This window comes from Anoplopoma fimbria, chromosome 10 (assembly GCF_027596085.1).
Source record: "Anoplopoma fimbria isolate UVic2021 breed Golden Eagle Sablefish chromosome 10, Afim_UVic_2022, whole genome shotgun sequence".
NCBI lineage: Eukaryota > Metazoa > Chordata > Actinopteri > Perciformes > Anoplopomatidae > Anoplopoma > Anoplopoma fimbria.
Window position 1 is genome coordinate 22,615,069 of NC_072458.1, and position 14,225 is coordinate 22,629,293.

At 39.3% G+C, this 14,225-nt stretch overlaps 1 protein-coding gene across 1 annotated transcript in view; it reads right to left on the minus strand.

Moving 5' to 3' along the window:
- Positions 1 to 13,987, minus strand: part of LOC129096973 (F-actin-uncapping protein LRRC16A) — a 31,015-nt gene extending 17,028 nt beyond the window's left edge. The window contains exons 1-3 of the mRNA XM_054605649.1: positions 13,352 to 13,987; positions 7,998 to 8,095; positions 3,929 to 3,979 (exon numbers count right to left, since the gene is read on the minus strand). Of these exons, the coding sequence (XP_054461624.1) occupies positions 3,929 to 3,979; positions 7,998 to 8,095; positions 13,352 to 13,382 (180 nt within the window). The 5' untranslated portion in view covers positions 13,383 to 13,987. The remainder of the gene's footprint in view (positions 1 to 3,928; positions 3,980 to 7,997; positions 8,096 to 13,351) is intronic.
- Positions 13,988 to 14,225: the final 238 nt, after the last annotated feature.

Genomic DNA, 14,225 nt, shown 5'->3' on the forward strand with positions numbered 1-14,225 from the left:
GGAAGTACATTTATTTAAACAACGTTGGAACAATTTGATTCCCAACAAGATTTGGAGCCAGAGTTTATATTTTGTTTCGGGGTTTCATGCTTTTATTTTGCAGATCAAAGCTGAAAGAGAAAAGAAAAGTTGGGGAGACAAAGAGAGAGAAAGAGAGAGAAAGAGAGTTTTAAAGTATTTCAGTCTACAGCTGTTTTCCTGAACAACAATGTAATCAGCCACAACATCTAACTTACACATGGACTCATGCTTTTATGAATTTCATCATTTTTTTCTACACCTACATGAGGTTCTCTTTTTTTTCAACCAAGGATTACAAGATAGAGAATATACATGTGAACCTCTAATGTATGTATTTTGGTATCATTTGATGTAGTCTATTTTTTATACTTCTATAGTCATCTGCTCTAGTTACAGTTGTCTTTTTAATTCAACTTTTGGCAGCCAATCATGCCAAAAAATAAATATAAATACAAACACACGTCCACACACTTTGTTGTTGTGTATCAAGAATCACTACAGTATATTTATGTGACATGCTAACATTAGCTAAGACGAGCATCATAAGCTACTGGACATAACAGACCAAGAGATAAAACACCTGCCTGGATTAAAATGAATAAAGACGTTTTTCATTGCTTTTAAATTTGACTTTTTATTGTGTTATGTTGTCTTTCTAAAGCTACAGTATCTCGCTTTAACATCAACGTCTTTGCTGTTAATAGACTCTCATCAAGCTCCAACTTGTTTCTAGTTTTGTGGTAGAGATGAGAAAAGATAGTTCACTGTGTCACAATGACTCCATTAGAAACAAGTCTTCCTTAATGAATGGATTTACATTAAATGATTATTAATAATATTTCAATGATAAATATGTCCAATGCTACTTCTCGGCAGATACACGTCTGTGCATGCTGAATCTTTTCTATTAAAATTTAAAAAGAACCAAAGACATTGAAGTGAAGCCGGACACCACGGCAACAAGAACCTCTGGGAACAGGAACACAATCTCAGAAAAACAACTGGAATGTAAAAACACACAAGCTACAAATACTCTGCTGAACAAATGTCTGGAACAGAGTCAAAACCGAGTCCAGAGAGAGAGAGAGAGAGAGAGAGAGAGAGAGAGAGAGAGAGAGAGAGAGAGAGAGAGAGAGAGAGAGGGAGAGAGGGGGAAAGTAAAAATAACTAACTTATTAACTCACTGAGAGAGAAAAAGGAGAAACACAAAGACAGGAAAAGAGAGAGAGAGGGAGAGAGAGAGAGAGGGGGAGTTATAAAAAAAGAAAGTGAAAGATGAAAGATTGTCTGATAGAATTAAATGAGTCATAATTCGGGGGCAGGATAAGAAGTAAAGTGGGATAAAAGGAGAGAGAGGAGGAGGGTGAATATGAACTTGGACTTTATATCTTTGGAAACAGAAAGAGAGAGAGAGAGAGAGAGAGAGAGAGACGAGGGGCAAAGAGAGAGCCCCCCCCCTCTTTTCCTTGCCAGCTGTTAAATTCCTGCATTGTCATTTTTTTTCTGCCTCTCTCTCTCTGCCGGGTCAGTACGAACACACTCTGAGGAACAAACCTCCCACTGTCTCAGTCTCACAGTTAGACAAACCCACTGGCCCACTCTGGAACAACAGATCAGGGGTCAGCTGGTAGACGGAGACTTGTTTATATTCAGAGGTTATTTTAAGATTCATGAGTGGAGTGTTGCTGTTTTTGAGCTGCTTTCATTACGTTCAATACAAAGGCGTTGTACCTTTTTCTAGTTTCTGAGCATTTAGATGGAACTCACAGACTTGTAGCTGAAAATGTAGTCCATAAGATTAGCTAAACTTGAGAGCAAATATCTAAAGTGAATCAATCATTTCTCACTTGTATAAGGAGATCTCTTATCAACCTATTAACAATGCAATGGGCCCTACCAACATGCCGTCTTTAAGAGGCTGCAGCACTAGTGTCATGTGAGACTAGACTACAGAAGGCCTCCATTGGTACCAACCAACTAACTGGTTTGGATTACGCTCCAAAAACTGGGATGGGATCTAAGAAAACATAAAACATTATTTTGGCTGCAGACAAATGCATCTTTTCTTCCAAGTCACAATCTTTCGCGATTGATTGTTTTCTCAAATATATTTTTGTCTGGTCAGTATGAAACCAAACACCTGGAGGTTTATCAGAGGGCCGTTAAGATAGACGCTGAGAAAAAGGAAACGGCGTCAGTAATGTTAGAGCTGCCTTCATCCATGGCTTCACTTCTCTTTTATTAATCCAGGATTCTGTTGATTTATGTCTTCCAAAGCACTTCAAGAATCTTAAAAACAGGAAGTTCACGAGTTCAGGCTTCAGTCTAAATATTTTTTGTGACTTTTGTAATTAGTTGTACCTGAAGTTTGTTTTTCTATAATCTGAAAGTCGAGAGAGTTTCTGTTCGGACGCTTCACAGAAAATATTTCATCTTTACTTTTTCTAAAAACTATTTTGAACATGTTTTTCTCTCCGTCTCTGCCTCGCCCTCCAGGTTGAACTTTCCTTCCTTTCACTGTTTTCTTTTCCCACAGGCTGTGTTCTCACAGCTGCATTGTGGGTAAAGCTATCAGATGTCTCCGTATGGTGGGTCGTGGAGAGCGAGAGAGAGAGAGAGAGAGAGAGAGAGAAGGGGTAAGATACACTACAGTATCAAGCCAGACAAATAGAGAACTAGGAAGAGGAAGAACTTGAACATTAATAGACACAGAACTAATGTGGGTTCATAAAGTGCAATATGAGGAATAAAGGAAGAGATTAGTAAAAAGTATTGTGAGAAAGTAAAACAGAAGGTCGGTTAAAAGCCTAAATAGGTTCAAATAAAGACTGAGTTGAAACAAAAGTACTAAAGCGAAGTACTGGATGAACTGAAGTTTTGACCTGCTGGATGTTAAGAAAAGTGATAACGGTTCACCCTGAGGGGAACATGAAGGGCAATCACTTAAATAGTTAAGAGATATCTCACTCAAATCTTATGATGGCATCTGAGGAAAAGTCATTACCAAAGTCGGTAGGATTCATCCTCTGGGGACCATGAATGCATGTGGGTGTTTGAGAGAGTGTAAGCCGCTTGGCTGGTCAGTCCAAACCAGATTGAAATGTATACTTTTGGTTCATTTTCTATTAAGTTTGGTTCTGTTTCGGTGCATAAACTAAAGCGGAACAAATAAAAAAAGATATTTGCTGAAGGGCGTGTACGAAGGAGCGATTCCCTTTTGGTCTTGAGGGTTTGCCACTTATATTCATGGACTTTTGATATATTTTTTATACTTTGACTCTTCATTGGTCTACTGTGCACCCTAACCCTTCCTCTTCATGTTTATCTCAAATGACTCTATGAACGTCACTAATTTTGTGGACTTTATTCAGCAGATGTCAAGCAAACATTTGACTTTTGCAGTAGTCCTCTTCTGCTCATGTTAACCTGCCGTTTACCTGCGTCCATCTGAACCACTTTGGTTCACTTCCTGATAGCAGGTCGGATCATGTTCTCACCGCAATCGAACTGGACTAGGGTTTTTCTTCTTCTTTTTTTTTGCACAAGAGTACGATAAATGTGTTCACAACTTTTTTGATTAAAGTGTAAAGGTGTAAAAGGAAGTGCAAGGACTTGTTGTTGCCTCTGTCAAGGGAGGATTACAAACCAAACTTGACTCTGGAGGAACAAGCAGCAACATGACTGTCAAAACCAAAAAACCAACATTCCCAAAGAGGAGGGAAAAAAGGTACGGGAACGATAAGGAAGGAGAGGAGAAAAGATAAAGGTTAGAGAAACATGAGAGCAAACTGGATGAAAAAGGAGAAACTTTTCTCTCTGGAGGGAAAGAATGAAGATGAAGATCAGATGTAGAGACGGAAAGCAAAGAGAGGACAATGAAGAGATTTACACAAAAAGATTTACAAACCTTGGAAGGGACCCGTGCTGTCAGCAGATAAGCTCGATGTGACGCCAGCGCCTGGGAACAGAGACGGAGACGTATGAGACATCCAACTTTAACATTTATCTAATATGGATTTGTACGTGACACTGAAAGGCCAGAAGGTTTCACATAAAAACAATAAAACAGAGAAGCTGGCAGCTCGGCCTCCGCAGAGGGTTTTCCACTGAGTGGGATAATACCATACATTATCCTTCACCACGTGTTGAACTTCTGTGCTGACAGATGCTGGAGTGCACATTATGGCCACTCGCTCGCTCGATGCCAGCATGGCTCTAACTGACCAAATTAGAAACTTGCTTTCATTGCAAAGTGTGCGAGAGGTGTTACATTATGGTTTGAAATGCTGGAGGTGAAATCGTCCTCAGCGCATTTTCTCTGAAATGGGATTGTAAGAAAGAGAGAGAGAGAGGGGGACGGAGGTAAAGCGAGCATTAGTGGACAGGAGGAGGAGCCTATTCTGGCAATTACAGAATGCCTGCAAAGAAGACGGAGGTCACTAAAGGTCACCTAGCTCCAGGTTAGATTCCAAGTCCTCTCTGAGGGACTGACTGATAGAAATTCAGTTTACAGAGTCTGGAAACGTCCTGGTCCAGGTGTTTTACAGATGTGAGAGAGCAGGTGAATGAGTCCACAGACTGGAGGCAGAATGTAATAATAGTAAACAGAGGGGTAACAGTGAGAAATGTGGACCAGGATGCACTGCTAGAAGTGTTTGATGTTATGCAGATTTTCTTGATTCAGGAGATTTCTAAGCCTGGAGTTCAGGTTTTTCTGTTTATCACCATTTTCGTAAAGTATTGGAGCCACAAATAAACAATTTCATGACCCTAAATATTTTATTTTACCATGAATCAAAAACAGCGAGAAGTGAAGATGCTTTTCTAAAACCATTGAGGATAATTGTAATAGAGTAAACTAGAAACTAGTAAATATGTCTGAATGCATTCTAGGCTGTCAAACTTGAAACTTTTAAGTCCTCGTAGAAACACTACATTTTTTTTGTCATTACAAGCCAAGTGAAGAACAATACACATGCTCACTAATCTTTATAGTTCACCACAATGTGGACACAATTGGTATTTTCTTTGCAGGCCTCTAAAGCCGTCTATTAAGGTCGGCGTTGGAGATGAAAACATTAGAGATTTAACATTTAGTCATCGACAGAAAGTAAATAATAATTGTGCAAAGTTCTCTCTAATGTGTTTAGACTGTTATTGGGACAAAAATAGAAATTCACATCTTAATTCAACTTGGGCTCTGGAAATTTTTGATATTTTCAGACATTTTATAGACTAATTGATTGATTAATAGAGCAAATAATGATCTAATAAAATAATAATACCTACCTTAAGCTAATTTCTCAAGGAATATTTCTAACTAGAGTTAATGGTTATATTTCCAAATGAATATGGGACGTTTCAACTGAGATATCGCTGGCTAACGTTAGCTAAAGAAAGTGCAAATGCTGCAAAGTAACATCCTCTGGAACTGATAAAGGTCCAGATTCATTAGAGGCAAGTCAAATTTAGCGATGAGCGTCACTTCCATGACATAAAAGGAAACATTAGCCCCAACAGCAAAATAGTGACGCAAAAGTTCCTCCTTTTATAGCGTCCTTGGGTTAAGGTGTGTACTCAAAACATTTCTGAGGGTTACAAACCTACAATTATGAGCCTGTAGCCTGAGAAAAGGGATCGTTTGGGACGTTTCTCTGCAGCTTTAGGTGCTTCAACATTTATGTGGTGGTTAGCACATGGATTCGATTAAGGCTGATAAATGATGACAGAAAGGGTCATGTCATGATACATCCTTTTCCAAATATTGCTTTTATAGACTTAGAAAAGGTGTCAGCTGAGTAGCGCTCATCTATTTATTTCTGTTTATAACTTTTATACATTAAACACAGACGTTTTGACCAATTTTTTGCTTCATTTAAAAGGTTTAAACTTGAATTCATGTTCATTTTGAAGATGTTTTTTACCAAGTTGCTGGTGCACTATTTATTATTTTTATGACAAATAACAAATCAGTATATTTATGTGTGTATTTGGTACATTTGGTTTTACATAGTTAGTTAAGCAATGTTTAAGTCAAGCTTAATGGTGCATTACACATAAAAGATTGATCCCAGTCCACACAGTAAGGCAGCTCATTAATAAAACACTGGTATCAGATCGATACCCTGTAACGGCTGATATCTATATCAATATCTGCACAGAAAAGGTCAGATCGGTGCATCACTATCTGATAGATTAGCTGGTTTGTTTTTCTTGGAACCTGTTTGAGGAAACAATCTGTATTTCATTTTCTTTAAACAAATGAAACAAATCTGCCCGACACTTCAGCATGAAACATTTATTGTGTGTTTGCCTCATTCTAAGAAAATGAGGGCATGGGGTTTCTGATCTGCTGGTCTACAGCTGTGGAATGTGGTGTGTGTGTGTGTGTGTGTGTGTGTGTGTGTGTGTGTGTGTGTGTGTGTGTGTGTGTGTGTGTGTGTGTGTGTGTGTGTGTGTGTGTGTGTGTGTGTGTGTGTGTGTCCCAACACCCTGGGCCTGTGAGTGGGTTTGCTTCAGTCAAGTCCTGACAGGAGTTGCATTCACATTCTGCAGCAGTATGTGGCCAAAGGAAAGGAAATGTGAAAAAAATATGAAATATAAAAACGTGTTCCTCTTCACATCCTGGGATGGTCGAGTGTAAACAGAAGGTCACAGGTTGAAGTAGGATCATCTATGAGGGTTTTGTTGTAAGACTTATTCACACACACACATACACACACACACACACACAGCTACACACACACACACACACAGAGCTGAGGTGCGTTCAAATACCTACAGTTACATGACACCCTGCCACAGAAACACCCAGCTCTTTCTCAACGTCTCTGCATTAAATCCAGTGTAAGAGCTACACCTATACATTCAATGAAATGTGTAACATTGTCTTTAAATTATACAAAAACTTTGAATCTGACCCTGAATAATCACGTGATCAGCCCACATTCACACATAAACAGCTGATTGTCTGAGTGTCTTAGTCTCGTTTGATGTGTCATGGATGATTCATAAGCAGAAGATCAATGAGGAAAGAGGAAGTTGCAGCATTAGCCAGAGTTTTGGACGACAGGAACAAACTGGAAGCTTCCAGATTCATTGTGAAAACCTCCGTCCATGAACTATTTCAAATTCTGTTCTTCAAGGTTTGGGCTGGGCTCTTTCATTCAAACCAAAGGGAAATGTCAAAGATATTTTAGACAACAATGGGCTTAACTTTAAGCTCTCTCCTGTTTCAACATGACAGAGTGCTCATGAACAAAGCCGGCTACGTAAGGAAATGGTTTTCCCAGTTGGGTGTGGGAGAACTTGACTCGTGTGCAATGAGCCCCATCTAAGACTCTGAGACTTTACTAACACCTGCAGCCCGGTTCTGAAATCTTGTGAAGAAGACCGTGAACATGCTGATTCTGGAGGTCGGTTTGTCCGGTTGATTTGAAAAGCTTTGCAGAGGAAAACAAGGACACATTCACAGACAGACACTGACCATCAGATGGTGACACAAGCAGAAGCAGCTCCTCTCAGACTGAGCTACTGTAACCACAAAATATTTAACAACCACGTGCAGACTTTCTGCGGCTCGACTAAAAACTTAACAGCTCAACAGAATTCATGAGAACAAACCGAAGAAGAAAAGATATCACGTGACAGCCCACTGCCTCGTATATTGTGCAAGATGAGAGATGTTTCACACAAAACTAAATAAAACCGAGACTCTTGACTTTCAAAATGATCTTTTAAATTTACTAACAAACATCATTTGTGCAATTCATGTCTCAATACAAACAGGAACATTTTTTTGTGATTTCCCAAATGAGGGGATGCGAAAAGGGAGGGACTTTGCCTCGAAAACCTCAAAGTGTGCAGATAATTCTGTTATTCACTCCTCTAGTGTTGAGACAGACAGAAAAAACACATTCAAATTCACACTGTATCTGCAGTATTTATACAATACAAAACAAACATCTGTCACTTACCAGCACTCTGTTCTCCACCTTGTCACCTTTGACCTCCAGCTGGACTTTGCGCCTCAGGGTCAGCTTCACCCTCCGGCCCACCGCCTCCCGCACGCTCTCTGCAACACACAGCGGGAACGAGGTTACAGGACACCTGACCATTACAAACACCACAGCAGCTGAACGGCTCCCATTACAACTCATTACACAACCAGTCCGGGAGCTTCAGACGGGAGATTTGATGGCCTGAAGGCCCGTTTTCAGGCCTGTTTAGCATTCACAGCCTGCTGGACCAGAAATAGAAACTGGTCGCCACACCTCCTATGCTAACCACGGAGTTCATTACAGTGGAAATGACGTGGAGTCTCTTGTCGCCTTAAAGAGGGGTCATGCTTACGATCAATGTCTTTTGCAATTCTCACAGTTTCAACAAGTAGAGAACCATGTTGGAGCGGTTACAGGAGATCAAACTACTGTTCTTGTTCCTCAGCATGAATCAATTACAGTTATTAGACAATGAGAACAAAAGTAAACAGTGAGATGGGAGGGAATTTGGAGATTTTGACAAAACTGAAGGATTTTTAATGCAAAACAGATTTAGTTTTCATCAATTTAAGGTTTAGTGAGATTTATAATCATTTAAGGGGAATAACAGTTTTAACCTGGGTTTGATTATTTCTCTTTTTGTCTGTCATGACCATTGAAAAAACACTCACAATAAGTTGGTAATCTGGATAATTGTGAATATCATCAAGAGTGACTTGAAAAAGCTGTCCAGCTCGCTATCATAGTAGAGAAACGATTTTAAAATGCAGGAATTATCATGTAAGAAAGATCATATATTATCCTTTATTTATGTTCTTATGGTTTATCATTACCCCATTTAATATTGTTTAATTGTTTGTTTTTTACAGAAAAAGGAATGTTCACTAAAAAAACATGAGCGTCCTTTCTGTGAAACATTATTTTGTTACAATATTTGTTTCATTTAAATGTTTCATTTTTAAAAGTAAAGGGATTTTGTGAAGTTTTAAGTGTATTTTGATGCTTGTGGGGATAATATTTTGAATTTTCGACACCAATATTCTCATCGTCCCCTAACTAGTGATTGATAATTGAGAATATTTATTTAAAATTCTAGTTGGGCTCCTTCACCAAACGACACACTGGACATTTCAAACGTTACATTCAACAAACGTGGTGAATGGTGACGATAATTTAGACTTTGCATAACACGGACGCTCACATCTGCATGGATTCTGTCAAACTGCCTTACGTCTGTGGTGAAAACGAGCAATGACGGCTTCGGCTCTATGTTTCCACTGCGCTTCACAAACCATAACATTGTAGAAGAACGTCACTGAAAAGGAGACGCCACGTTTTTATGAGCCGTTTGGGTCGGCGTCTTTCTACTATATTAACTTTAATTAAGCGGCCTGAGTTGGTGTTTTGGATATTGAACATTTCAAATAAACACCCCTTTATATACTGGTGTTATTTGCTTACACCACTTTCTCCGTCAGACCTCCACCATGGAGCGAGCTGTGGTTCCTCAGTGGTTTCTGTATTATACAGTCTAAATATAGATTGAAAAGTTTAGTCTACTGTCTATGAGCATTTTGTATTTTACAACCCCTTGTATCAGGCGGGCTAGCCTTCTATTTAAGCAAAAATATTCAGATAAAACATATAAAATGGTGTGTTTCTGCCTAAATGTACTCCTCTTAAAAAGCCTGGTGGATTTGTGGTGACAATATTTTCTCACCACTTCAGCAGCGGTGGGAAAATCCAGGGACAGATGGAGGAAGAGGGGGGAGGGTGGAGAAGAAGGATTGAGTAACAGACAGAGAAACAGGAAGCAGAGGAGGTAAATGAGGAGAGACAGAAAGCAAGAAGACATTTAGATAATAAAATGACATAAAATGGGGGTCTAATATCGCAAAAAAAAGAGTGTGAGAGTGTGTGTGCATGGCCAAAGAAGTGTGTTAACGAGTATGAGAGCTTAGGCCCGCCCTTCATGACATCATCCTCCTCCTCTCTGTTCCCAGACACATGATGAGGTCATGAGGAGGATGAAAACATTCGAGCAGTGAAGCAGCGTGCAGGCTGATCACAAACACATGGACTTCTCCCTCCGTCCAGCTCGCGCGTATGAAAACAATGAGTTCCCAGACGACTAATCACTTCACAGTAACGACCTGCGACATGTTTCATAATCATATAATCGTATAAATGTCTGGCTGACTGCTCCAACGCTTTAGCAGTGTTACAACCCTGCAGTGATCTGGATAGTAACTATTCATCATCTGTGGATTTGAGCCTCTTTCTCATAAAATAAGAGTTTTACAAGGATGACCTAATGTTCTACATGCTGAAACAAATGCTTTAAATATGCTTAAAGCCATGAATTGAGCAAAGATGCTAAATATGGCTTGTTGCTTTTCTCTGTTCTGTATAAATAAGAGACGGAGCGCAAACCTTAGTTCTGACTTCTTTACCCTGTTGGCGGGTCATCCCACCACACAGCAGCTTTTAGGATTCATTCCGTTGTTTTCTAGCAGACGAAAGTGGCAAGAAGGAACCTTCACACATGCAACAAACGAAGTCAAAGGAGAACGATGAATTGTTTTCCCCTCCGGTGAGGGCGTGACTTAATTGCGCTCTGCTTCGAGGCTATGTTAATTAAATATATTTTATGTTTGGACAGTCAGTCAATAAAAGGTGAGATTTGGTCCAAAACAACTTAAAAACAGCTCCGTTGGCAAATATAGCAATAGAAAGTAGAGCAGAAAATGCAACTTCTTTGATGATCGATTGATAGTTTGGGTCATTTTACAAGCACACGTGTCAAATTCTTTCTGATTTCAGCTGCTTTTCTTTGTCTTGTGTTCCAGTAAACTGAATCTCTTTGAGGTTTCTGACTGTTGGGTCGGACAGAATCAGTTATCTGAAGAAGTCACCTTTGACCTCTGGGGTTTCCCTGCTTTCTGATATTATAAATGAATCAATCAATCAAGAATAGTATCAGCAGATTAATCAATCAGGGATGAAATCATCACCTTTGGCTCTTTTGTTTGGATCATTGATTGGATCAATTCATCACCATATACTTTTCATTTCAAGTCCAGCCCTCATCACGTCTACCAAGCTGCTGATGAGCAGCGTCAGGTCCGTATTCTCCCTTTTTATAAACCAACAGCAGCAGCAGCAGAAAACAAAAAGGCCCATTCATGAGCGAAGGCCGGAGACATGTCAGTCTGCAGACAGCGTAACAGAGAGCACGGGGTTGTGCCAGTCGAAAAGAAGAGAACAGTCCGGATTATTACCTCGCTGCTGGGGAGGACCAAACTTTGGCTAGCTGTGAATTTTTGCAAAGAAACTGGAATGTGGCTTATGCATATTTATAATAAATACCACTGTATGTACATTACATTACATTACAGTCATTTAGCAGACGCTTTTATCCAAAGCGACTTACAGGAAGTGTATTCAACATAGGTATTCAAGAGAACTACTAGTCACCAGAAGTCATAAGTGCATCTCCTTTCTTAAACAAGCATCTAAAAGCATAAACCAGAGCAAAAGTATAGTGCAGAGGCAGATTACTACGAAAACAATAATTGCAACAGACTAATCCGAATATAATAAGTGCTACAAACTACTACGAATAGGATAAGTGCAGTAAACGAATACGAATACAATGTACACTCACATCCTTGTTTAAACGCTGTATGTCGACTAAATTTAGTGAAATGATCTTTGTCTAAGTTTCTTGGAACAGAAACCAGTATTTGACCATTTCTTTGTTAAATCTTGACATTGAATTTACAGATTATTATCTTGCATTCACATTTGCATCGTGATCTTTAAAGAGAAAATAGGATACATTTTTTTTGAGTCCAACAGAGGGGAAAAGTGCAGGATTACAGCAGCAAAGTGGATAGTGCAAATAGAGACATCAGTACAAAAGAATACAAAAAAAGTACAATAAATAAGTAAATCGTAATAAACAACAAAAGCTAAAAATACAATATACTGTCTGTCTGATTAAGTGGTTGGATGTACATTACTGCACATATGAGGTAGGAAATAAAAAGTGTTTATATTGCTCATACATTATTACATTTGGCTCTTAGGTCATGAACAGAAACCAATATTCTTCAACTTCTGCCTGCTTTAACTTCACTTATTTACAGATTTACACATAAATCATAAGTGAGTACTTACGCCATGCACTGTATAAGAGTTTGAAAGTATTTAATTCATTTAAATTAGATTTAGGAGCAGCAGATGGGGTTTTCCAGCCCACAATACAGATTTCCTTCCAGTGTTACTTGTTGAAAACTACACATTTACTATTGTTTTACTACTGTTTGGCCTGCCTTAGCCTTTTGGTTACAGAGTTGCCAGTAATTCACTGTATATGTACAGTCAAATATTTTACATTTAACAGTTTACACAGTAATTCTGCAGCTGCTAAATCACAGCAACCTGGACATAAACTATGAAGTTACAGTTAATATACGGGAATTTAACAGCAGCATAAGCTAAATCACATTAACATACTGGCATAGCTACTGTGAAGTCACAGTCATTTCTCAATGATTTACTGTGTAATGAATGCAATTAGTAGCCAGTAGTTTACTGTGAATTAACAGTCAAATAATGTAGATTATACTGTTGTTATTTCTACACTGTGGTCATTGTACTTTGGTCAGAACTACCCTTAACTTACTAAAACAGCACAGATTTCCATGAGCGCCATGTTGAACTTATTAACTGCTGATGAGCAGCAACTAAATACAACAGTTTAGGCCACTTTCTGCAGGAAAACACTGCCGTCTGTGTTGATAACATCTCACAACCCAAAGGAATTTCACAGGACGCACCCCTCTCCCACAGCTCCCCCCCACTGCAGATAAGGAAGTGGCAGAGGAGAAACTCTCAGGTAGCCCTCCAGGCATGGAAACCACTTTTCACTGAAACACACCAACAATACTGAGAGAGATATGAATAAAGGTGATATATCCACGATTATGTATGATTAAAAACAGCAGTGTGCTGCCATGAGAGTCCTGATAGTGTTTATGACATGTTTATTGAACTTTATAGCATTTGTGGCAACACTTTAACATTTCTACAATATTCCCATTAGATGAGATTTTCATTTTCTCCTCTTATTGGTTTGTTTTCCTACACTAATCCTTAAACTTTAAGTCAGTAAATGATACTTTGTATTCCTAAAGTAGCTTTAATAAGGACTTTGTGATCATTAAATCAAGCTTTAAAGTCTCAACATACCATCTGATACATGCGACCTGTATGATCTCTTTAATGTGAGTTATTAATGACTTCATATGCAGTGTTTTTCTTACCGAACACTTCGTTGGGGATATCCTCCGACATGTCTTCTTTCTGCGGGGGAAGCACCGCAGAGGAGTCCGGAGAGGAGGGCAGGAGGAGCCGGTGTGAAGGTTTAACCGGAGGAAGAGGTACGAAAAGCGGTCAAGGTGTAGTCCTGTTGTCTTCAGCTGGTCACCTGTGGACACCCTGCTTACCTGTCTACCTGTCTACCTGTCTACCTGTCTACCTGCGCATCCATTCCCACATGCTGTGCACGTACGTACACACTGGCTTCACCTCACACCTGCATTCCTCGGGCTGGAGGTGACGGGATGGGGGATCGAACCGTGATTTCAGGGTGAGACATGGATCCAGGAGTGAAGGCAGGCGGTGTTTGTTCACTCACACTGCTCAGTGATCCCTCCTCTCCTTATGCTGTCCTGGAAAAAGTTTTTTGCTGCTGAAAAAGGGAGAAAAGCGGCAACTAGAGGCCGTTTGTATGTATAGTTATGGGATGTAACTCAAGTATGTATTTTCTGTGTTTTATTGATTTAAGGTACTGGAACATGAAAGCTGCTCCCTGTCTCCTGTTAACTGTACCTGATATTACATTATATTCAAATAAAAAAAGAGTTTCCTTTCAGAAGAGACCAAGAAGATAATAAAAAATGAAGAATTTGGTCTCCTGGGACATTTCAAAGATGAATTATGCACTTATTGCATTCGTATTCGTTTACTGCACTTATCCTATTCGTAGTAGTTTGTAGCACTTACTATATTCGTATTAGTCTGTTGCGATTATTGTTCTCGTAGTAATTTGCCTCTGCACTATACTTTTGCTCTGGTTTCTGCTCTTAGATGCTTGTTTAAGAAAGGAGATGCACTTATGACTTCTGGTGACTAGTA